At 36.9% G+C, this 24624-nt stretch overlaps 2 protein-coding genes across 2 annotated transcripts in view; both read left to right on the forward strand.

Annotated features, from left to right (window-relative positions):
• LOC137245895 (uncharacterized) overlaps positions 1-9407 on the forward strand; it is a 152679-nt gene extending 143272 nt beyond the window's left edge. The window contains exon 13 of the transcript XR_010951416.1: positions 7858-9407. The gene's annotated coding sequence lies outside the window, so the exon portion shown is untranslated. The remainder of the gene's footprint in view (positions 1-7857) is intronic.
• An 8446-nt stretch (positions 9408-17853) lies between these two features.
• On the forward strand, positions 17854-23356 carry betaTub85D (beta-Tubulin at 85D). The gene is made up of 2 exons (XM_067777119.1): positions 17854-20916; positions 21809-23356. Exons 1-2 carry the CDS (start codon positions 20524-20526, stop codon positions 22754-22756), a joined length of 1341 nt encoding a protein of 446 aa, XP_067633220.1. The 5' UTR covers positions 17854-20523; the 3' UTR covers positions 22757-23356.
• The last annotated feature ends 1268 nt before the right edge of the window (positions 23357-24624 follow it).

A 24624-nucleotide genomic window follows, 5' to 3' on the forward strand; every position in this document is an offset into this window, starting at 1 on the left:
TCCAGTTATAAGAATCCAATTGCGAAATATAACTTTCTACCCGTTCAAAAGTAATTAAAAAAAACAGGTGCTTTTAATGCCAGCTTAACACGGATTTTGCATGACCCAATTCACCAAGTTATTAAAACAAAACACTAAAAGAAAAGTTATATAAAAAACTAGAAGACCCGGCAGACGTTGTCCTGCCCTAAATTTGGCCTATCTGCATACATTTTAATAAGCTTTTTCCGTCTGACTCTGTCCCCCCCCCCTCCCCCTCTTCACTTTTTCCTAATCCTTTTATTCACTCCTCCCTCCGTCTTTTTCGCTTCATCTATCTCCATCTTCGTCTCATTCTATCTCTCTCAATCTCCTCTCTTTTCTCTTCTCTCAATTCCTTCTCATTTTCTGCATCCCTCATTGCCTGTCCCAGAGGGTGGTATGTATTTTATTCCAGTCCCAGTCCCACTCCGAGTCTCAGTCCCAGTCCTAGTCCTAATCCCAGTCCCAGTCCATCTCTGGATAATATATTACTCTGAGCTAAAGCACTCATCAGCAGCTTTCATTTGATATCCATATTGTATAAACACTGTCTAGGCATTCACTGGTCCACGTTTTGGCCTATATCTCGAGACCCTAGACACCCAGGAGTATGTATATTACCCTCTACACAACTAAAGGCTCTCCTGAATTTAAAAAAAAATGTCATAGTACCTCTAAATCGCGGGCCCCCTTAGAAACCCCACACTCTCGGTGGGCCTGGTGATGTGCTATACTTGATATCATTCGCTATAATATTTTTTATTGATAAGCAGGTTGTTTAATTAAACACCAAGCAATTACACGGAAGTATATCCGCACCACCTGAAAATATGAGTGCCACTGCGTATACGTAACATTTTATTATCACGTATAAACAAATAAAAAAATTTGCAATAAAATAATATTGCGACTATAAATTGGGATATAACCTATCCTATCTCTCTAGTTAGATCGAACTACACACGGGGTGAAAAACAAATTCAAAATCGGTTCAGTAGTTTAGGAGTCCATCGCGGCCAAAAATGTTGTGACACGTGTTTTTTATATATTAAGATTTAAATGCTAACTTGCATAATTTAAAAAAAATTAAGAGGAACAATGAATTCAAATAAAATGACCCAAGTCGAACATGTTTTCAAATTGTCCTTAAGATGTTAAAAATGCAAGGTACCCGAAACAAATGCTGATTTTTTCAAAAATTCTATATTCCGATTGGCGTAAGTAATAAGCGAAATTAGTTGTGCAAAATCCTTTAGTAAGCAGGTCCCAGGGGTTTAAACTCTCCTTTGAAATGATTCTCACCTCATACTTAAGTTGAAGAAAGAAGTGTTTTAAAAATCAGTTGGCGTTATATTCAAACATCTGTTGTTTATTTGCGAAACTTTAAAATAGCGTCTGATGTGTTAATTTTGATTTTCAAACTTCATCATTCAACACCCAAGTCTCCCGTTTTGACATTTCCTAAACTTGGCGGCCCTATCCCAACTAGTCCAACCAAGTTTAAATATCACCTACACGTTTCGGCTCCTGTTACAAATGTCAATACGTAGGCACATATATTTCCCAGGTGAGGGTCTGTCCTTCGCAAGAACACTAATAGTGGTGAAGCAAAAGTTTTCCTCAGACAGTCGAACAAATGACCGGGTGTGCTACTACTCTAACGGAGTGGGCAGTCGAACTAGTTTGAAAATTGAAGCCACGCGGTTATTCATAATGAATTATTGTATCAAAAGGCCGGAAAACAACAGTTTGAACTGAGCGTTTAACCTTAACATCTTTCAACTTAAGATCAGTCGACTTTCATTCTAAAATACCGTTTTGGTTTAGCGAAGACTATTGAAATCAATGTTTCGAACACAAACGTCTGCAAATTTTGGTCTGCATTTAAAAAGAGGTATCCAGGGTCCTTGTAAAATTTAAATTATGTTGGATTATACTATTTTCACCCATGAGTTACGCAATAATATCCACTTGGACTGCTTATGATTTTGAGGGCGGCAACTTGGCCGAATAGTTACCCCCTAACGTTTCAAGGTGTTTCTCTGGTAGTGCTCGGCAGTATAGCGCGACAAAAAAATCCATTAGAAAGTCTTCTGAGCTATACATAGAGCTTCTAGTGACGTTCACGAAGGTATGAGTTCGAAGTCGCAGTCCTATAGCTTCTGTGCTGGGATGTTGTATGAGGGCCAGGAGGGGTGGTAGCGACTGGTGGTGGACAGGATTGCTACTGTTCGCACTTCGGGAATTATAGCTCTTAAAACAGCCGAAAAAACTAGATGCCTCTTTGACGCGATTAACAATAGGGCGTTGGTGCTCGTCGTTAAAACTGTGCCATAAGAGCCATGAGTATTAAAAGACCATTAATAGCAACCGTAAGTCGCCTTTGTGCGTGACCAGCAAGGAGTCACAAATAATTTAAAGAAATCGTGACGATAACGAGTATTAGAAGTTAGACCAGAACATCTCCTTCGGTGAAACTACGCTTTGTACGAGACATACAGACAAAAGTGTGGCCATTTTAAGTACTTCAATTTTTTTCGGCAGACACAGCAGTACCAGCCCCTTAGGCCGGGACTAGGTTCGAAGCATCCCTGGAGTAAGTGAATGAAGGAAAGTGCCTCCGCAAGGAGCTACTCTTGAAATTTTTGGAACGATCCGCGAGACTTTGAGGCAAAAACCCCGGATCTTTCCAAAATCGCCAATATCTTGATTCCGTTAAATACATACAAACAAAACCTTTCCTAAATATTATTTTTTTAAATAGAAAAAAGCTTTTTAAAACAAGAACACCGGTGCGCCGCCCACGCCGCCGCCGCCCATATAGTGATCGGCGTAAATCTAATCTGGATACTACGCTTAAGATCTAAGTCGCGTTTATATTTTGGGATGCCATTTATGCTTTTTCACTTAAATGTTGGCATTTGTATGAAGGCATGCATTTTCTGATGGTTTTTTTAGTTTTAGAAGCCAGATCGTATGCATGTTAGTATAATCAAGGCCCGTCACATAAGGTTTTTTATACAGCATCGTACATTGTCAGATGAGTAAATTGCATGTATTTGCACAGAGAACCATACATTGCGCGACCTTGGCCACGGTTGCCTCTTTGGTCCCATTTTCAATACTTTGGTCCTCTTTAGGCAGTAGCCACAGTTTTTGTACCGTTCTTTCTAAAAATTCTATGCAAAAATTTTGAAAGTGTTACTTCTCGTTTGTCACGTCTCTATTGTAATCTTTCTCACACAACTCAAAGTAGCTCAATGAGTTCAACAAATTCCAGGACTATTGTGAGTTAAGCCACCCAAGATGGTTGAAAACGAAGCAGGTTGGCATATGAAATATTTTGACTTTTGTGAATTGCAATCAAAAAATTCATTTTAACTAATGACACTGGATCACAAATTCTGCACCAGAGACGCCATTATGAAATTCCTATGTAAAATCACCCCCTGATTTCGAAAATCAAGGTTATTTTTAATTCTATGGTAACGTTTTTGAGATATTTACGAATAACGGTTTTTTTTTTTTTTAAAAAAACATTGGGTCCACTTAATCATATATATCTCAAGAACGAATTGAGCAATTCCAAAACGGTTTGAAGCTTTTAAAAGGTAATAAAGTTTTCTATAAACTATGCATACAACACTTTTTGCTAGGCCCTGCATATTGAAAGATAACGAACAATCATTACGGATTTTTTCCATTTTTTTGTGAAAATATAAAAAATTTGTACGTTGCGAGGAAGGATCTTGAAGCTTTTAAAAGGTAATAAAGTTTTCTATAAACTATGCATACAACACTTTTTGCTAGGCCCTGCATATTCAAAGATAACGAAGAATCATTACGGATTTTTTCCATTTTTTTGTGAAAATATAAAAAATTTGTACGTTGCGAGGAAGGATCTCGAAAACTTTTTATTTTTTTGCAGATTTGCTTTTTTCTCTCTAAGCTCTGTTTTATTACAAAAAAATAAGCTTTCATTCAACAAAATCGATGAACTAATTCAAAAGTTATAAGCATTCAAGTAAATATAAAACACATATGTATCAGTAGGGTACTTAAGTATTAAATGGGAATATTTACGTGAATGCTTATGACTGTTGTATTAGTCCATCGATTTTGTTGAATGAAAGCTTGTTTTTTTGTAATAAAACAGAGCTTAGAGGAAAAAAAACAAATCTGCAAAAAAATAAAAAGTTTTCGAGATCCTTCCTCGCAAAGTATAATTTTTTTTATATTTCTACAAAAAAAAAATGGAAAAAATCCGTAATGATTTTTCGTTATCTTTGAATATGCAGGGCATAGCAAAAAGTGTTGTATGCATAGTTTATAGAAAACTTTATTACCTTTTAAAAGCTTTAAACCGTTTTGGAATTGCTCAATTCGTTCTTGAGATATATATGATTAAGTGGACCCATTTTTTTATTTTTTTTTTTTTTTTTGAAAAAACCGTTATTCGTAAATATCTCAAAAACGTCACCATAGAATTAAAAATAACCTTGATTTTCGAAATCAGGGGGTGATTTTACATAGGAATTTCATAATGGCGTCTCTGGTGCATTTTGGCTGTAAACCAGTGTGATTAGTAAACAAAATACGTTAGGATGTATTTGTCTTGTATGGTATGAATGTTCGAACAATGTTTCTCGAAATTTTGAATGGGAATGAGCAAGTCAAAATTAGTTTAACGTACTAAGATCGAAGTTTTATTTATGTTAACAAACTCAACATCTTGCGTGAATGTGACGATGTTCTATTCTGCATCAAAACTCATGTTCATAGAAAATCCATTCTAACGCGGCCATAAGTTTCGAAGTCAAGTCAAGGTTAACTATGTAAGACTAACGACGGATTTAGTAGTTTTGAAAATATTTGTATTTACACGTTTTTTTACTATTACTCTTTGCTACTCCTTTGCAGGTATAATTTCACCTTATTAGGATTAAGATAAGTCAAAGGCAGCAAGTGCATTTATGTATATGTATGTATGTACATATGAAGTTACCGATTATGTTCCAGTGTATTTACCATGACGCGCTTAACACATACATACGCAAGTATTCATGTGTCCTTAAATATTTTATTACATACAATCACGTTGTGCCTGAACTGAGTTTAAATTGAAGTTTCTCTCACTTTAAATTTTTTTACATATCCTGAATCTGCAAACAAGTTAAAACCTTTTACAGGCAACTTTTTGAAGAAATCGATTATGTGTTGTGTTTAAAAAAATTGATTTTGCTTTTGATATACCGCACTGTTTTCGAACTCAAAACAGGAATTAAATTAAAAGAATTATAATGTTCAGGAAAGGAAAAAACTGATAAACTTCCCCATATACGCCAATGCAACTATTAGATTTTATCAAGCCCTCTTTGGGTGAGTAGTAGGACTTACATATATTTAAAAGAGTATACATACTCGTATGAGGAGCTCCAAACCAAAAGCAAAAATTGCAATCGAACAGTTTCGAGAAAATTGAGAAAATATAGTCAAAAATGGAATTTTTCAGAAAATAATTGTTTGGTGTGATACTTTTTTGATCTGTGGCTATTTGTTTATGAATCCGAATGACATGTAAAAATAGAGTCGCACCCGTAGAATACACCGAAAAAATAAAAATTCAGAGGCTTTTCCATGGAATACGGGATGTTGAAACGAAGCGAGCACCCCAAAACCTACATTCGCAGAAACGGTATCACATGCATTGGCTCAGGAAACTGCCTCACTATTGAGTAAACCAGCAAACAAAGCTCATCGTGTGGAAGTAGAAAGGCCAGATTGGGTAGACACAATTTTAGAAGCACTGAAGGGATCGCAACAGAAAAATGCCGGAGTTATGAAATGTTTCAAGTGCGGCAACCTAGGTCACATTGCACGTCATTGCAGCACCGGTCCTAATAGTTCCAACAATGTGGGTGGTCGTAAACGCAGAGCTGAGGGAGATGAGCAAATCTCCAAGTCCACTCAATCGTTAAACTAAAGCGAGTCAGCCGCAAGGGACGACAGCTGGCTCCCGCAAATTGAATTCCCTATAATCTCTATCTCGCAAATTGGAAGAAGGTCGAGCAATCTCGCTGTCGGAAGACTTGTGGATGGAAAGGAACGTTTACTGACTGTAGGTACAGGTGCACCTCATTCCATTATTCGAACGGATTTAGTCAACAAGAAGGTAATACCATTGCATGGAGCAAGATTCCGTACAACCACTGGAGAAGACACCCAAGTTCTAGGAGAAGTAGTAGCATGTGAAGTCGCAATTAAGAACGTCATAGTACTACACAATTTTATAGTTCATAATTGGAGTGGGCTTCTTAATCGGCCAAGGCATCAAGATCGACATGCAAAGCAAGACGATGCGATATGAGAACATGGATGTGCCACTTAATTTCTGCTACGAAAAAGGCTACAGCAGTAAATGGGTGCTGGTGGAGGAGAATCAGCAAATACCACCAAAATCGAGGTTTTCATCTGTGCAAGGATTGATGGAGATTGTGGAACAAACAAATTGTGAGTTTTCGAGGCAGCAAACAAATCAACAACGAATATACTTGTAAGGGAAACCCTGGCTATGACTAAACAAGATGGACGTTCAAGTCACCACTCGAACTAACCAAAGGAACTATATTGGGAAGATGCCAAGAGGCTGAAGTAGTTATTAATTGTAAACAGGTCCCGGGAAACGTTTCAACTTGCAAGACTGATCTTTCAAATGACATCACGGCATACACGGGGCGCTAGAGGAAGACTATCAGAGTAAGGCAAAACAACTGCTCCTAAAGCACACAAACATATGTATTTGACCGAGATGGTTCCAAACCAGGCCGCACCAAAGTTGTGAAACATCAAATTGACATTGGAGATGCGACGCCGATCCGTCAAGCTCCTCGTAGTGTTCCACTGGGCAAGCGTTATACAGCCCACAAGGTGGAGGGCAGTGTGGCGAATATTAGCAGTTTTATACATCACAATGATGCTACTAAAGAAATGCACATCCATAATAAAGCAGAGAGGATAGATAGAATAAGAGACGTCATTTCATACTTTTTGCGAAATGAATTTGTAATGTCCCATTTGAGGAGTCATTTTAAATTGCTTCTACACATTTCATGAGGTATTTTTGATTGTTTTAAAGGATCGTATTGATTAAGCAATTCGTCCTCTTTCCAACAATCACAATATATTGTTACGAATATTAGCAACACTAAGGGGTATTGCCATCTTTAAGCCGATGTTAAACAGTGAATACTATGCACATCAATAATTCAATCATTAGGTCTACACACATGTCCATACGAGCAGCGGAGAAGCAACGCACAAACACATGCATATATCTTATCTAAGGTGCTCACAAGAGTTGTGCAAGTATTACTCGCGCGCATATGAGAAGCTATAAACATAGTTGTGGCTGGTGATTTTGTAGCTGATAACTAACTAGTAAGTTCTGGAATGGAAAAGCCTAGAAGTATGCAACGAGAAATCAAAAAGTATAAAAGGCCGCGACAGTAAAGGCGCGAGAATTCAATTTCATAGCTATCAATCAGTTTTGATTAAGCACGCAATCTGTCGGGCAATAGTAGAGTTATTTATTGTGAAGTACTTTAATAAAGGCCATTTTGCATTATTAAATATTGGAGTTATTTATTCAACAGTTTAGTGGTTCGAACTTAGCATAAGGTGGCAAATAAGAGGATTTGCAGTAAATTCGTTACAATATATTAATACAAAGATCTTAAAAATGTGTAGAAGGCAATTTTCTAATACCCGCCAATCAGGTACATTACAAATAAAAATTTAAATTACGTCTCTTATTCTATTTATCCTCTCTGAATAAAGCAAGCAGCCACACTTATGTACATGAACACATCAAACAAGCAGCCATACATACACATAACCAGCAGCTTGAAGCAAAGGGATTATTTCACATACACATCACATTATTATCAGCCAAGAGCAGAAGTTGTTACTCACACATACAGATAAATAGCCAAGAATGAGATACAACTGTTTTAGAAGGCATGTTCGTGAAAAGTCTAGACCTTAGGAGAAAGAGGTGAACGAGGGTAACGGAGAGTACGAAAGCAGCGCGGTGCAAGCGATAATCAATCAGTTTGATTTTAATTCCCAAAGTAGTCTAAATAAAGCGCATTTGGCTATAGTGAATATTTGAGTTATTTATTCGACAGTTCAGCTTTTCGAACGTTAGCAGAAGGTGCATACTTGTCAGGAATTTCCCAAAATTCGATACAATACAATATAAGCGTGTTAAAAAGGCTGATTGTCTTAGAACTTTATATTCCGGCCTTGAAAGAAGATTGAACTTATGTGCTGTCTTGCTACATACGAATTATTTACCTATTTGTTCTGAAACTTCGAAAAGCTTTTTTCCGTTTAAGTAATCATGTAATCGTTCCCGATAAAGCGTTAATTTGGAATACTCTGGGCACGTTTGTTTGATACTACGTCACGACGTCCGAATGTTCCAAATAAGTATATAAATTATCCAAATATTAAAACGATTCCATAAATATTTAATTAGAGACGATTGTACCGAACATACGGAATGAATAAGTTAACTCAATGAGTAAACCATTTCGTTATGGCATTTCTAATGCTATTTTTAAATGAGTCGACTTTCTATATGAAAAGGCATGATGAAAAGGTGATTTCTTCGCAAAACTGTCAAGCGGTTTTTTTTTTGTTTACATCCCCATCATGGCTCAATTATATGGTTGGCTCATCTCATCAGCTGATTTTTTTTATTTCATTGCATGGTCGATGGGATTGTCAAAAGGAGATGGCAATCTCAAAATGAAACCAACAAATTGGCAACATTTTCTTACACATACAAAAACTGCTAAGTTTTATGTTTCCATTCCATACCATTCGCACGAACACCAATATACAGATTTTGATAATTTGAACAGACGTTATTGTACAGATGAGCCAACCATATAGTTCAACCATGCATCCCCATTTTACTTTTTTATACGTTTTTAATTTTTTTAAATTCGTTAGGTTCAAAAATTTTAAGAAGTTTTCGCGTAATTTTTGACGGCGTTAATTACAGTCAATATTTCTAAAGTGCCGATATGGTGCGTGGAGGAAAAAGAACTAGGGTATTAGCAAAAGTCCTTCCGTTTCCGAAAACATTGAATAATTCCAACTGCGAATGTCTATATTCATTTGCATACACTTGTTTTTGGATTAATTTTAAACTAGTTATCTATTACATTTTAAATTTTTCTCTTCTTGAACAGGAAATTATGAAAATATATAATACAAACTGATAGTTTTAAACCTTGACTAAATTGCTTTAGTGAGTTAATCAATTAATTAGTTTTTTATAAAAACGATGAAGAATTTTCAATAAAAACGTGATACAATATATATCGTTGGGTTTTTTCTTTTGGCCGTGTTGCAATATTAGATGGTAATGAGGTGAATTTGCAAATTAATGGAGCATTTCAACCTTGCAAAGTGTTGATAGTTTCATGCGCCGGACCCGATTCGTCCCATTGTTTATGGTGAGTAACTGGCTGATGGGGAGTGCATTGATTACAGTTTTAACTAATCTGATAAGCTACTTAAAGCAACTAAACCTTCGGGGTAATCCGCAGCTTTTTCACTGAGATTGTGTCTTTGAAGTCCACAAATCGAAATATGTGACACTTACATTGTTAATAAATCTTCCACCAAAGTTTTTATCACTTTTCGTTTGGTTGTGTTCAATCGACTCACATGTATTTGGCCAGTAAATTATTTTTAAACAAAATAGAAGAAAAAATAGTATCTTATAGTGTTTTCTTTTTTGAAAGAAATGGTTGCCTAAATAAATAGTAAGACCTTAATAGAATTAGTCCTACCCCAGAAAATTGTCAACTTTTGTAGTGCATGAAAAGAACACAAATATCTAATTTTTGCAAACGCACTGTCAACAATAATAAGAACTCATTAGCAGTAATTGCATTCATTTAAATTTTCTTTGATTAAAATTTGTGAAGTTACGAAAATAAATTGTCACGGTCATTTGATTTAGCAGGGTTACACTGTCACATTGTTATTTAATGCAGGTAAAAGTGTAACGCTTTCGCGTTGCTCGCAGGCAACAATTTTCACAAAAGAACGAAATACCCCGTAAAGGCGTTGCCTGCTTTTAGAATAGAATAAAATATATTTACAACCCTTGCGCGGTGGAGGCTCCGTTATCTATTGACCAACTACCGTCTATCTAACAGCGTTTGAATTTTACAGGAGAGGAGAAAACTTATTTTAGACCCTTTTCCCTATAGGAATTTTTTCATGATAAATTAAAGTACTCTTTTCAATACCAATTTCACACAGAAAATCGAACCAATTTGTTGAAGAAAATTCCTCAGAAGAGGATCGCGGCCTGATTCTTCCTTTTGCGGGAAAACACAATACAATTCTTGAATTGAAAATTCTGGCATGCGGTTGACCGTTGAGATTTGATATTTTCTGGTTATGTCCACTGTCCACCAAAAATTCGGTTTTGGATAAAATATCAATAACGCAAAAATATATGGTAATTCTATACGACAGCATGACACTGGTAATACGCGTCCAAAAATACCGAGAGAGGTGTCAAAAGACTCGTATTGACCTCGACAACAATAATACGAAGGCGGAAAATAGAAATTTTAAATGAAAAGATATTAACGAAAAACCGTCCATAGTATTTTTGCGCAGAACACCTTTATGCATTGGCGGCCTTTGGCTGCCCTTATAAAAAATTACATTGGGTGCGTTCAACACCACTTTTAAGCTATTGCATAGATTTTATCCCGGGCTTGGCGACTAAATCAAAAAAAAAACCGTAACGGATATTTGTCAAAAAAGATCCGAAAAGGTTCGTAAAGGTTCGGTGTTAGCAACAGGCCAAATACATAAAATTGGATCTCTATCACAAACAGCGGTGGGCACCACTACATTAACACGGTTACCAAATTGAGAATGTGTTAGTAAACACGAACGCGTAGCGAGCACGAAAGCAAAATCAATTATATATTTAGTTCGATTTCAATGCTTGAACGGTGAACATGTGTCACTCGCACTCTTTGGTACTCTGTTTTAAGCGCGTATGCGACACTTCCTTACTGTACGACCATCGAAATCAAACTAAAAGAGCTGTCGTTGACTTTCACGAAGTCGCCATTGTGCTATCGCTTATCGTATACATATATGGTCGCTTACAAGCCAACCTAATAAAACCGCACTGCGTTTTCTTAGGGCACGCAAACAACCGGCGTTTTTTGCCCTAACCCAAATAAGCATGCGTTGCGACAATGTAAAGCATGTGTGCAAACGTCAAATCTAAATGTCACGCAGAACAAAAATTGGAAATCGAGTTAGGTTTTCACGCAGCAAATTCAATTTGAGTTGCTCTCATACAAGTTGTATGTGCATGAGACATTTTTGACAGAAAATAACTTGCGTGCGTTTATATTAGGTTGGCTTGTTAGCAGGTGCTAAGCTCACGCCCACCCCGGATCATAAAGTTAAAGTTAAAGTGAATTTTAAAGTTGAAGCGAAAGTTAAAGTTAAAGATAAAGTTAAAGTTAAAGTTACAATTAAAGTTAAATTTGAAGTTAAAGTTAAAGTTGAAGTTAAAGTTAAAGTGAATGTTAAAGTTAAAGCGAAAGTTAAAGATAAAGTTAAAAATAAAGTTAAAGTTAAATTTAAGGTTAAAGTTAAAGTTAAAGTCAAAGTTAAAGTTAAGGTTAAAGTTAAAGTTAAAAATAAAGTTAAAGTTAAAGTTAAGGTGAATGTTAAAGTTAAAGCGAAAGTTAAAGTTAAAGTTAAAAATAAAGTTAAAGTTAATATTAAAGTGAAAGTTAAAGTTAAAGTTAAAGTTAAGGTTAAAGTTAAAGTTAAAGTTAAAAATAAAGTTAAATTTAAGGTTAAAGTTAAAGTTAAAATCAAAGTTAAAGTTAAGGTTAAAGTTAAAAATAAAGTTAAAGTTAAAGTGAATGTTAAAGTTAAAGCGAAAGTTAAAGTTAAAGTTAAAAATAAAGCTAAAGTTAAAGTTAAAGTGAAAGTTAAAGTTAAAGTTAAGGTTAAAGTTAAAGTCAAAGTTAAAGTTAAGGTTAAAGTTAAAGTTGAAGTTAAAGCGAAAGTTAAAGTTAAATATAAAGTTAAAGTTACAGTTAAAGTTAAAGTTAAAAGAGTTTTGTTACCGATCAATTTGTTTGGCATGCTAATTTTTAATTTTTATAAGCTTTTCTGATCTAATTGTTGATAGTGCGAATAAAAGAGACTTATTCCACCTTTTAACTCAACGTTTTGCCAAATTTCCTTGTTAAAGTTAAAGCTAAAGTAAAAGTTAAAGTTAAAGTGAATGTTAAAGTTAAAGAGAAAGTTAAAGTTAAAGTTAAAAATAAAGTTAAAGTTAAAATGAAAGTTAAAGTTAAAGTCAAAGTTAAAGTTAAGGTTAAAGTTAAAGTTAAAATCAAAGTTAAAGTTAAAGTTAAAGTTAAAGTTAAAGTTAAAGTTAAAGTTAAAGTTAAGGTTAAAGTTAAAGTTAAAGTTAAATATAAAGTTACAGTTAAAGTTAAAGTTAAAAGAGTTTTGTTACCGATCAGTTTGTTTGGCATGCAAATTTTTAATTTTTATAAGCTTTTCTGATCTAATTGTTGATAGTGCGAATAAAAGAGACTTATTCCACCTTTTAACGCAACGTTTCGCCAAATTTCCTTGGCATCATCAGGAGTTAAGATATCTATATTTATTTAATAAAAGAAAGCGAACATTACAATAAGTTTTGTATATTTTTTTAACATGCATATATATAGAGATATGTAAGGAGACGGTGAACATGATTACACATAAAACAAAACTCGCGATTATTGAAAAGGACGACGCAAATATAATTTTAGATACACTCAACAAATACCACAACAAGTTAAAATTCACTATAGAGAAAGAAGTAAATGGCAGTATCCCTTTCTTGGACACCCGCATTCACAACAACAACAATAATTTGATTTCAGATTGGTCAAAACAAACCCCAAATATAGACAACCAAACAAAACGATACTTCAGTGTCATATACATTCCCAGGCTGACAGAAAGTCTCGCACATGATCATAATAATAAGAAAACATCCCACACAACATTGGCATTTAAATCGAATTGCACTTTAGCGACGTGTTTCACAAAAGCAAAAAGCCCTATAGATATCCAACAACAAAGTAATGTAGTATATGAAATACAGTGCAAAGGTAACGACAGCGAAAACTGCAACAAAGTGTACATCGGCACAACAAAAAGAACACTAGGTACGCGATTAGCTGAACACGAAGCCGACATCATAGTACAGGTTTACAAGTATGATATGTATGAGAAGGAAGCAATTCCTTTCCTTTTCTAACACATTGCAGTTTGACACTTCGGTCAGTGTCAAACTATTGTGGAACTCAGTGCAACCTGCGTGGAACATGCGTTTGACACTGAACGAAGTGTCAAAATTACCGGGGTTGCTGTCGTTGGAAGCGACGCAGGGAAACAAAAAAAGGAGCGGAATATCAGATATGGGTTGCTGTGATGGTTAATTTTTTTGAACGAATTTAGTATGAATATGAGGTGCACCTATATGGGTCCTACAGAAAATTATACAAAAGTCTTGAATTGGGGTATCTGAGGACGCGTAATTATTCCAGCATTAAGAATTCAAACACGGGTGCTAAGTTTTTCTACCCGTTCAAAAGTTTTGCGCAAAAAACAGTTTGAAACGAAGGTCGACTGCAATAACCCGTCAAAAATAGTAGAAAGAGATATGAAAAGATGCGTTTTGTGCTTTTATCGATAGTCCAAAGGCGAAAAAGTATTCGAGTTATTGGAGGCGAGGCAAAAACGCGTCTATTAATACCTCCACCGACGGTTTTGGTCGTGTTTTAGCAATCGTCCCCTATAATAAAGTATCACAATTTGTTAATTAAAATTGTCCAAAACATATGGATTTAAAGAGATATGTAATTAAGTGCTCGTTTGAAAGTAAATAAGGATATTTCTTTGTAATTTTACAATAAAAATTTTACTACACTTTTCTTGGACCAAGAACTACAACAGTGCCGAATAACATCCACAAAAAATACGAACAAGAACAAGCATTTTATCAGGTGAGCGTGGCTGTGTATGTGCGTGCTGCTACATATCCTACTTGTAGACCTGCACTATGGCCGACATACGCAAACAAAAACAAAGCACAGGATTTAAGGGGTTGTGTAGCGCAATATATAGCTTCTCCAACCCAATTGTCAACCTCACCTTCGAGCGGCGAATCCCGTTTCACTAACAGACGAGGCTCTGGCGACCCCAAGCTCCTCATGGAACTTGGGGGTGGGGAGGGAGGGATGGCCTGAAGGTTCAATGTGGCCATATAAATCGTTCCCGAGATGGTCGGCCCAGCACCTCAATGGTGCTGTGTTACCGGAGCGTATCGGATCTGTATCCGACAAAGGACCATCACATCGATAACACTCCCCAAAGCCTTCGAGGAGTAACCTAATCGCTACAACAACAGGCGAAACGTTGAGTTAAAAGGTGGAATAAGTCTCTTTTATTCGCACTATCAACAATTAGATCAGAAAAGCTTATAAAAATTTAAGTTAAAGTTAAGGTTAAAGTTAAAGTTACAGTTAAAGTTAAAGTTAAAGTGAATGTTAAATTTAAAGAGAAAGTTAAAGTTAAAAATAAAGTTAAGATTAAAATGAAAGTTAAAGTTAAAGTCAAAGTTAAAGTTAAGGTTAAAGTTAAAGTTACAGTTAAAGTTAAAGTTAAAGTGAATGTTAAAGTTAAAGTTAAAGTTAAAAATAAAGTAAGTTAAAGTTAAAGGTAAAATTAAAGTTAAAGTGAATGTTAAAGTTAAAGTTAAAAATGAAGTTAAAGTTAAAGTGAAAGTTAAATATTAACTTCTCATTTATTCAATAAAAGTAAAAAATTTGTTTTCTTATCGGTCACCACGCTTAAAAAGGTTAACTTGAATTAATATCAAAGACAAAACTTGAATTAATATCAAAGAAAACAAAATGTTGCATAAATATTATAATTGCATAAGTTGATAATATGCAATAGCTTTACCGCGGCAGTCCCCGAGTGCCACACGTCCTTTTTTTGTGGCCCGATGAAACCAGGCTAATCCTGTTTTTTTTTTTTTTTTTAATTCATACATACTTTTTTTTTTCTTTTTTATACATACTTTTTTTATCCTAATTCTTATTTATGTGTTATTTATAATTTTTTTGAGAGGCAGTGGCTTCTTAAGCGCCGAGATCTAAAACCGCTCAGCTACAGAGAAACTCATCAGCTGAGAAATATAGATTCACAAAATACAATAGATTAAAAGTATAAATATAATTTTTAAATCATTAAGAGAAGATAGAACCGTCTTTTTTATGGCAAAGAGCGAGTCCGAAACGTCAATTATTCGCGAGTGAGAGTTATAATCTTCACACAAACATTGAAAGGGTTCGTGTAGTTGGAAATTGCTTCTGCATTGTTTAAGAATTATAGGTTTATAATGCCTTGAAACTCGGCATGGAACATTCAAAACATTCTTCCAAAAGAAATGGGCTTGAAATCGATCCGTTTAAAAGTCTAGCTTTGTAAGTGGTGATGGGCGTTTCTTTATCTTTTCTCCAAGTGCTTCCGGCAAGAGATTTGAGGATTTTATTACGGCTCTGGGTTTTCGGTACAATTGCGGCTGCATGCTCTCCAAAATGTAGATCCTGATCGAACGTCACACCCAAGATTTTAGGGTGTAAGACCGTCGGTAGCGTGATGCCATCGACGTGGATGTTCAATATGGTCGACATTTGGCGCGTCCATATTGTAAATAGATAGATCTGGCGAGCTGTGGCAGCTTCCTATGATACGAGTGGGGGCGTCTCCGTTTATTGTGCAGAACGTCGTTTCCTCTATTTAGTCTCATGTCCACCTGTAGGTTAGAATGCCATAGATCGTGGTGGGCATTGAAATCGCCTGTGATAATGCGATTATCGCCAGTGAGTAGTGCGCTGATGTCAGGGCAATATCCACTGCGGAAACAGGTGACAGGAGGGATGTAGATGTTGATGATTTATCGGCTGGCCGGACAGATATGCCTTTACGTTCCAGGACACTGTCCCTGTGGCCGATGTCGGGATCGAATAGATATGAATGATATGCGCGAGGCCGCCTCCAATTCCCCTCTCGTGATCTTTTCTGTGGACGTTATACTCGGAGCAGATCTTGCTGTGAGTTTGGTCTCTTTGATCGCAGCAATGCGGATGTTATGCCGCTTCATGAAATCAACTATCTCCGTGATCTTCCCAGTTAACCAATTACAGTTTAACTGCAGAACTCTGAAGTTCAACGGGGGAGACGTCGTCACTCTGGGGGTAAGTGACGGGTAACTACAACTGAGTTGAGGGAGGCCAGGATGCAATTGCTGTTGTGGCCCTGAGCTTCAACGCATTGGCATGAGCATTGGCACCGTCCAAGGCAGGAGCTGCATTGGGCAGATGTCGCAAACATATATATTCTGTGCTTGCAAACGTGCAAAAGGTGGTAGGGGCTAAGAGTCTGTTTCCCTGACCTACTCGAATGCTAGTGTCGGAAAGAGCGGGAGAAGAAGACGGTGGCGGGGGCTAATGCTCGGCATTGCTACCAACTCTACTACGGGGACTGTGGTTATGAGTAGGAGCGGTCGTATAAGCTGATGGCGCCATGGGGCGCGAGCAGCAGCGGGTACTTGCTGAGCAGCAGGGCTGCTAGAAGGTAGTGGGCGGCGCTAAGGCCGACTAACGGCACGCCCTTGGGCGTGAACAGCAAGGAGCCACAAAAGATTTATAAAAGTTACGAGGACGTCGGGTGTGTGGACTTGTAGGTGTTTTTATCATGGTATAAGGATAATTCCATTGACAGTGGTCGATCTAAATATTGACTACCTGTATCTTGTGTTTCGTAAGTTTTTGAATATATGGGCAATTCACAAGAGAGTCGAATTCATGTAAAGTTTTAAGATTTGAACTGCTTCCATGGTTTCTAATATTAAATTTGATTGACGCATAGCACATACGGCGAATAGGAGACCATGTGAATTACCTAATAGTTCAGACATTTACAAACCGTATTAAGAGGGAGGGAGGAAAAAAATTTAAGAAAAATACGAGAAAATAAAGTAGTGTCATATAGGTATAATGCATGGCTCATCTCATCAGCTGATTTCATGTTTTGCATTTTACTGGTATTGTGGAAAGTCAAAAGGAGATGGCAAACGTAAAATGTAACCAACACATTGACAATTATTTACTGTCGTGGTGGTCAGTTTTTTAGTTTCACATCACCTTCAGTTATTTTTTCAGTAAATGCATCTAATTTATCGCATTATTTTCCCACAACACACAGGTATTGCAATGTTTTGTTTTCTCTCCATTCCATTCGCCTAACACCAACACGCAGAGTTTGACAATTTGAACAATGGTATGCTGTTGCTGTAGAGATGAGCCAACCATATATGTACATAGCTTAACCATGATATAATTTGAACAAATTCAATTCAAAAATGATTTCAAAATGTGAATTAAAAAAATATTTTCAGCTTTTGATCATCAAAAGCAAAAAAGTTTGATTATTATTTTTGTTCATTTTTATAAAATCTTAAAATTTATTTTATAAATCGTCATCATCAAAATAAATCATATTTCATTATTTCCTTTCCTTAATTGTATGATAACTCAGAATTTAATCACAAAAACTTATCAAATTGTATTGATATGGAGAAAAATTCCAAATTGAATCATCAAAATGCTGTGTGGGATAAATATGTAAATTTGTGTGCAATTAAGAAATATTAAGTTGGAAAAATATCAATAATGTCGGCAACGGTTATACCTTGCGTTTTTATCATGATCTATACCACGATATAAGCATGATAAACACACAAAGTATAACCGTTGTCTCTTCTGGTCGGTGATGATTTTTATTTTTATTTTTATTTTTTTGAAGCTTTTGCGGAATATATTATTTAAAAATCAAACTCAGCAAAAGGAAATCATAAAATAAACATAAAATATTAAAACTTGTTTTTGTTTGAGAAAAAAGCAAATACATATGTACATATGTGTGCAGGTGAGAAATTTTAACGGTTATACCTGGTAGGTGTTTTTATCATGGTATAAGGATAATTCCATTGTCAGTTGTCGATCTGCATATTGACTACCTGACAATTAAACAGGTGACATTTCGTGCTATCATCTTATAAATCGTCATCATCAAAATAAATCATGTTTCATTATTTCCTTTGCTTAATTGTATGATAACTCAGAATTTAATCACAAAAACTGATCAAATTGTATTGATATGGAGAAAAATTCCAAATTGAATCATCAAAATGCTGTGTGGGATAAATATGTAAATTTGTGTGCAATTAAGAAATATTAAGTTGGAAAAATATCAATAATGTCGGCAACGGTTATACCTTGCGTTTTTATCATGATCTATACCACGATATAAGCATGATAAACACACAAAGTATAACCGTTGTCTCTTCTGGTCGGTGATGATTTTTATTTTTATTTTTATTTTTTTGAAGCTTTTGCGGAATATATTATTTAAAAATCAAACTCAGCAAAAGGAAATCATAAAATAAACATAAAATATTAAAACTTGTTTTTGTTTGAGAAAAAAGCAAATACATATGTACATATGTGTGCAGGTGAGAAATTTTAACGGTTATACCTGGTAGGTGTTTTTATCATGGTATAAGGATAATTCCATTGTCAGTTGTCGATCTGCATATTAACTACCTGAAAATTCAACAGGTGACATTTCGTGCTATCATCTTAAGCAAAAAATCTTTAATATTTTTGTGGTTATTGGAGCTTTTCGGTCGATAATTTCAAGACAAAACACAAGCTTTCTTTTTCTCCTACACGTTTCGATGGGTATTTTCCATCTTCCTCAGGGAGGATTCAATTTTAAATAACTTAAAACATATAAACATTACTAAACATATATAAACAACACTTAACATTAGTTCATTCATCTTCACTGAATCGTCCACTAGCAGATAATTGGTTTTGAAAAATTATAGCATAAGTTTTTCTTTTTCTCATACGCGTTTCGATGGGTATTTCCATCTTCCTCAGGGACGATTCAATGTTAAATAACTTAATTAAAACATATAAACATTACTAAACATAAATAAACAACACTTAACATTAATACATTCATCTTCACTGAATCGTCCACTAGCTGATAATTGGTTTTGAAAAATTATAGCAATTTCTGTGCGCACTAAAAAATCCAATAATTTTGCCGGGTAATATACCAATTATCAGTTGTTTATTTCGTCAGGGCATATATGCTGCGAGGGGAGCTCTAGTTATCTGGAACTCCAGGGAATTAGAACCCAAATAGACAGTCACGTTTTTTAAATAATATATTTGTGCCTCAAGGAAGCCAAAATGCCAAACATATCATGTGAAACTTATTCTACTACTGACATGGAAATCGGGTAGATTGGTTTGATTACTGAAACCCGGGAACCACGGTAACCAGGATAAGTTATCCTTTCTGTTAGCCCTATTAAAGAATTGTCAGTCCAGTCATTTTTCGAAAAAGGACACTGAAGATTGCAAAGCGCAGAGACCGGCTTGTTTCAAACCAAGTTTGACAAAGGATGACGGAAAATCGTTGCAATATATATAAAAAACAGGGTCTTACGTCCTTAACTTCTATTTATCTTTTATGTCCACATTTTGAAATACGGAGCTCTGAATTAAGGTAAAAGTCTGGTAGCGTATTAGCAGTCAACCCCTTAATTAGACTTCTACCTAAAGTAATAACGATACTACATGTTTCATTGTAGTATAAACACTTTGTACGACGGCATGGGAATTACCCTCTCCTACCTATATTGGTTTAGGCAACGCTATGCTAAATTTTTCCACCAAGAGAAGCTTCGATAATCTACTTTTAAATGAGAAATTATAACCTCATAAGGACAATGGAATTGCCTTCTTTCTTATACCATGTTTTTGGCGATCTTCACTTTGAACGCAAACCACTGTTTTAGAAGGCTTGGTTGATTATCACAGTATCTTAGCATTTATATTTCAATCGCCAAGCATATATTTCAGAATTTTTTCATATTAAACATATTTCGAAAAGATTTTAGTCAGACGAGGGCCTATTAAAAATTACATTTTTGAATTGCATTAAAAACTGTATAAAGATAAGTGATAAGTTGTAATTTCGCAAGTGCGATCTGAGTATCCATATCTAGCACGGCAAGGAACACTGCGATTTCCAACAGTGAATTATTAAAAAGGCAACAACAAGAAAAAAATACAAATTATCTTAACACTGCCGACATATATTTTCCTTCGTCTGCACTCAAATTTTGATTTGGCTTACTCAGCGGTCCCTTAAAAACGTGAAGAATTAAGGCTTGGCATTACGAAGCTTAGTATTGGCAGACAGTAGACTGCACCATAAAATATGCGGGAAATTGTACACATTCAGGCAGGGCAATGTGGCAATCAGATTGGAGGAAAATTTTGGGAAGTAATATCTGATGAACATTGTATCGATGCCACTGGAACCTATTACGGTGATAGTGACTTACAACTAGAGCGCATTAACGTTTATTACAATGAGGCAACGGGGGCTAAATATGTACCACGCGCAATACTGGTCGACTTGGAGCCGGGCACCATGGACTCTGTACGTTCTGGCGCCTTCGGACAAATCTTTCGGCCAGACAATTTTGTGTTTGGACAATCAGGTGCTGGCAACAACTGGGCCAAAGGTCATTACACGGAGGGTGCCGAATTAGTTGATTCAGTACTTGATGTGGTAAGGAAGGAATCAGAAGGATGTGATTGTCTACAGGTAAATATTTAAATCCGGTAATAATTCACAACAGGGATTGGCTGCTTATATGCGTCCAAAAATATAGGGAGAGGAGTCAAACGACGTCTTCACATCGGTATAAATAATCCGAAGGCGAAAACCAAATTAAATCTTTCAAGATATATGTATTTGCAGCTGAAGTTGGCAATTTTCATGGTGTTGTTTTAATTTTGTTCTACACAGGGAGAAAAATTACAAGGGGATTTTGCACGGATAAAATTTGGATCCCACGCCGTTGGTGGACCGGCCAGGTAACTTTTTACAACCGCGCCAGGACGCCAATGCGAAAAGCTGTTCTGCGCAAAAATATTATGGATCCCACCCAATTTTCGGAAGGGCCCAGAGTAATTTTTCAGTTTTTTGTCAAAATTTGTTGCCTTCGAATTATTAATGCTGAGGTCAAAACGCGTTGTTTAACACATCTCCCGATATTTTTGGATGAATATAAGCTATCGACCCTGTTGTAAATTATTACCTAAAGTAAAATAAATTGAGCTTTGACTAATGGCGTTGGCGGCCTTCGCCGGCGCTTATAAAAAATTACACTGGGTGGGTCCAACACCGGTTTGGAGACCAAAACTATATCCGCGCAAAACACATGTTTACATTTTTTTTTTGTGGGTACCACAACATTACAACAACCACATGAAAATCGCCAACTTCAACTGCAAATATCTCCGGACAGGGATATAATTTTTCTTTTCCGCCTTCGGATTATTGTTGAAGTCAATATGCGTATTTTGACACCTCCCTCGATATTTTTGGTAGCGTATTAGCAGTCGTCCCCTCAACTAGACTTTTACCGACTAATGTTGTAAAAAGACAAAAAAATTAACTTTCCTTTTCCGTTTTTATTTTTTTTTTATTTCAGGGATTTCAACTAACTCATTCTCTAGGAGGCGGTACTGGTTCAGGTATGGGCACATTATTAATTTCGAAGATTCGAGAAGAATATCCTGACCGTATTATGAATACATTTTCGGTCGTACCATCGCCTAAAGTGTCCGATACTGTTGTGGAGCCGTACAATGCTACATTGAGTGTACATCAACTGGTAGAAAATACGGACGAAACATATTGTATCGACAATGAGGCGCTTTATGACATCTGCTTTCGTACACTAAAATTAACAACGCCCACTTATGGCGATTTGAATCATTTAGTATCAGCGACTATGTCTGGTGTTACAACATGCCTGCGGTTTCCTGGTCAGTTGAATGCAGATTTACGTAAACTAGCAGTAAACATGGTGCCTTTTCCACGATTACACTTTTTCATGCCTGGGTTTGCTCCATTGACTTCACGTGGTTCACAGCAATATCGAGCGCTGACCGTCCCTGAACTGACGCAGCAGATGTTCGATGCCAAAAATATGATGGCTGCATGTGATCCACGTCATGGGCGATATTTAACAGTAGCAGCAATATTTCGAGGACGCATGTCCATGAAAGAAGTTGACGAACAAATGCTTAATATTCAAAATAAAAACAGTAGCTTTTTTGTGGAGTGGATTCCAAATAATTGCAAAACTGCAGTTTGCGATATTCCTCCCCGAGGTCTAAAAATGTCTGCAACATTTATTGGCAATTCAACTGCCATACAAGAGTTATTCAAACGGGTATCAGAACAATTCACAGCAATGTTTAGACGTAAAGCCTTCCTACATTGGTACACCGGAGAAGGCATGGATGAAATGGAATTCACCGAAGCTGAAAGCAATATGAATGATTTAGTATCTGAGTATCAACAATATCAAGAGGCGACCGCCGATGAGGAAGGTGAATTTGATGAAGATGAAGAAGGTGGCGGTGATGAATAACAGCCGCATTTAAATGGCTGACGAAAGCTGGGGTTAGCCAATGTCTCTGGCTTTGGAGTTTAACATGCAATCATTTTTTATATGTATAATTTGTCATTAGAAGCAACAGAAATACACGAAATTACATTTGGACTAAACTCATAATCACCAACTTTTGGGTTTCAAGGGGTGCTTTAGCTCAAACCTTGCAAGGGGCAGAGCTGTAAAAAGATTGAATCAATTGTGTGCATTCTCTCAGCATTCTTTTAAAAAGTTGTGAAATTTTTGGTTGCATATTATAAATCTTCATTCCTGAATGGCTTAAAATACTTTAACTCAAAGCCAAAGTGTGAGTGTTATGGAATGGTCCCAACACGAGACGAACTAAGAGGAAAGCCCCATATGTCCTACGGCGTCGATGGCGTGTTCAGAAGAACGCATCACTTGTCGCTGCAGGAGATGTGAGGATTGCCGCACCAACAACACCCAAGCCAAGGTGTTGAGGTACCCGTGCCGATGGCTGTGTGGTCACCGGGTGTATATTGAAAGGCTGATCGCGAACGGTCCCCTCCGATGCCCGGGCAAGGTCGGTTGTATAAGTGCCTTACCCCCGGTATGCTGGCTCTGCCGGGGGCTGACTAACCATTCCATGCAAACTCGTGGGAACTGTATGCCCAATATAAATACAAATAATAAGGAGGGGGAGAAAGGGAGCGTTCTGGGAACGCTCTCTGAAGACGATCTTCTGGCGACGCCAACAAACTCCTGGGGGAGCTCAACCTGGCGGAGATGGGTGAGGATGGGTCGTCAATCCAATGCTCAGGGTGGCTCAAATTAACCTGCAGCATTCAAAAGTTGCCTCGGATAACCTGCTGGTCCTCCTCAGGGAGGACATTGATGTCTGCCTAGTGCAGGAACCATGGATCTGGCGGTCACAGGTTATGGGCCTAAAGACCCGAAACTATAACCTCTTATACACACATGGAGAAAGTAAACCGAGGGCGTGTATCCTCGTTAGGAATACTATTAATGCTTTCTTTTTACCTAATTTCAGTAGTTACGACGTTGCTGTGGTCAAGGTCGAGTCAAAAAGCGGCCGAAGCATGACGTTCGCCTCGGCTTATATGGCCCACGATCGACCCGCTCCTCCAGAGGAGGTCGCGAAAATGATAGCACAAAAAATCAAGAAGGATACCATCGTGATGGGTTGCGACGCCAACGCAAGGCACGCGGTTTTGGGGAGCAGCAAGGTAAACGAACGGGGTGAGTCTCTGTTTGAATTTATATTAGCTAACAGCCTTTACGTATGTAACAAGGGCAGCTCTCCCACCTTTAGTTTTCCGAGTACGACGAACTTCCCGGGGTCGGAGGAAGTCCTTGATATAACACTAACATCTGACTTCCGGGAGCTTACGGTAAGAAACTGGTAGGTGTCGAAAAAACTTTCCCTGTCGGATCACCGGTTGATCCTTTTCAACATAGACTGGGAGAAAGAAATAAGTCAGCCGCACAGAAACCCCAAACGGACGTCCTGGAGCCTATTTGACAAGATAGTCAGCGATAGACTCCATAGAAGTAAGATGCCTATACAATCTACAGACAGTCTTGACGACCGAGTTCGGTCTCTGGAGAAGTTTTCAGGTGGCCTTTATAGTTGCCTGTCCAATTTCGAGGAACAAAAAGACCTTCCCGTGGTGGGACAAAATCTCAGCGACCTGAGGTCAAAGCTGAGGAGGGTCTTCAACGACTGTCACTTCAGGAACGATTTCCGAGAGTACAGGACGGCTCTGAGGGAGTATAAGAGAGCCATATGGACAGCAAAATCAAGCTCCTGGCGAGAACACCGCGAGTCGATTGAGTCCACGAAGGACTCAGCCAGGCTGGGAAAG

This window comes from Eurosta solidaginis, chromosome 1, assembly GCF_040869045.1.
Source record: "Eurosta solidaginis isolate ZX-2024a chromosome 1, ASM4086904v1, whole genome shotgun sequence".
NCBI lineage: Eukaryota > Metazoa > Arthropoda > Insecta > Diptera > Tephritidae > Eurosta > Eurosta solidaginis.

Excerpts from the sequence above, each read along its gene's own strand:
- betaTub85D (XM_067777119.1), top strand. The coding sequence starts at position 20,524 with ATGCGGGAAATTGTACACATTCAGGCAGGGCAATGTGGCAATCAGATT. Across the intron at positions 20,917-21,808 it reads AAGGATGTGATTGTCTACAG|GGATTTCAACTAACTCATTC; the intron begins GTAAATATTTAA and ends TTTTTATTTCAG.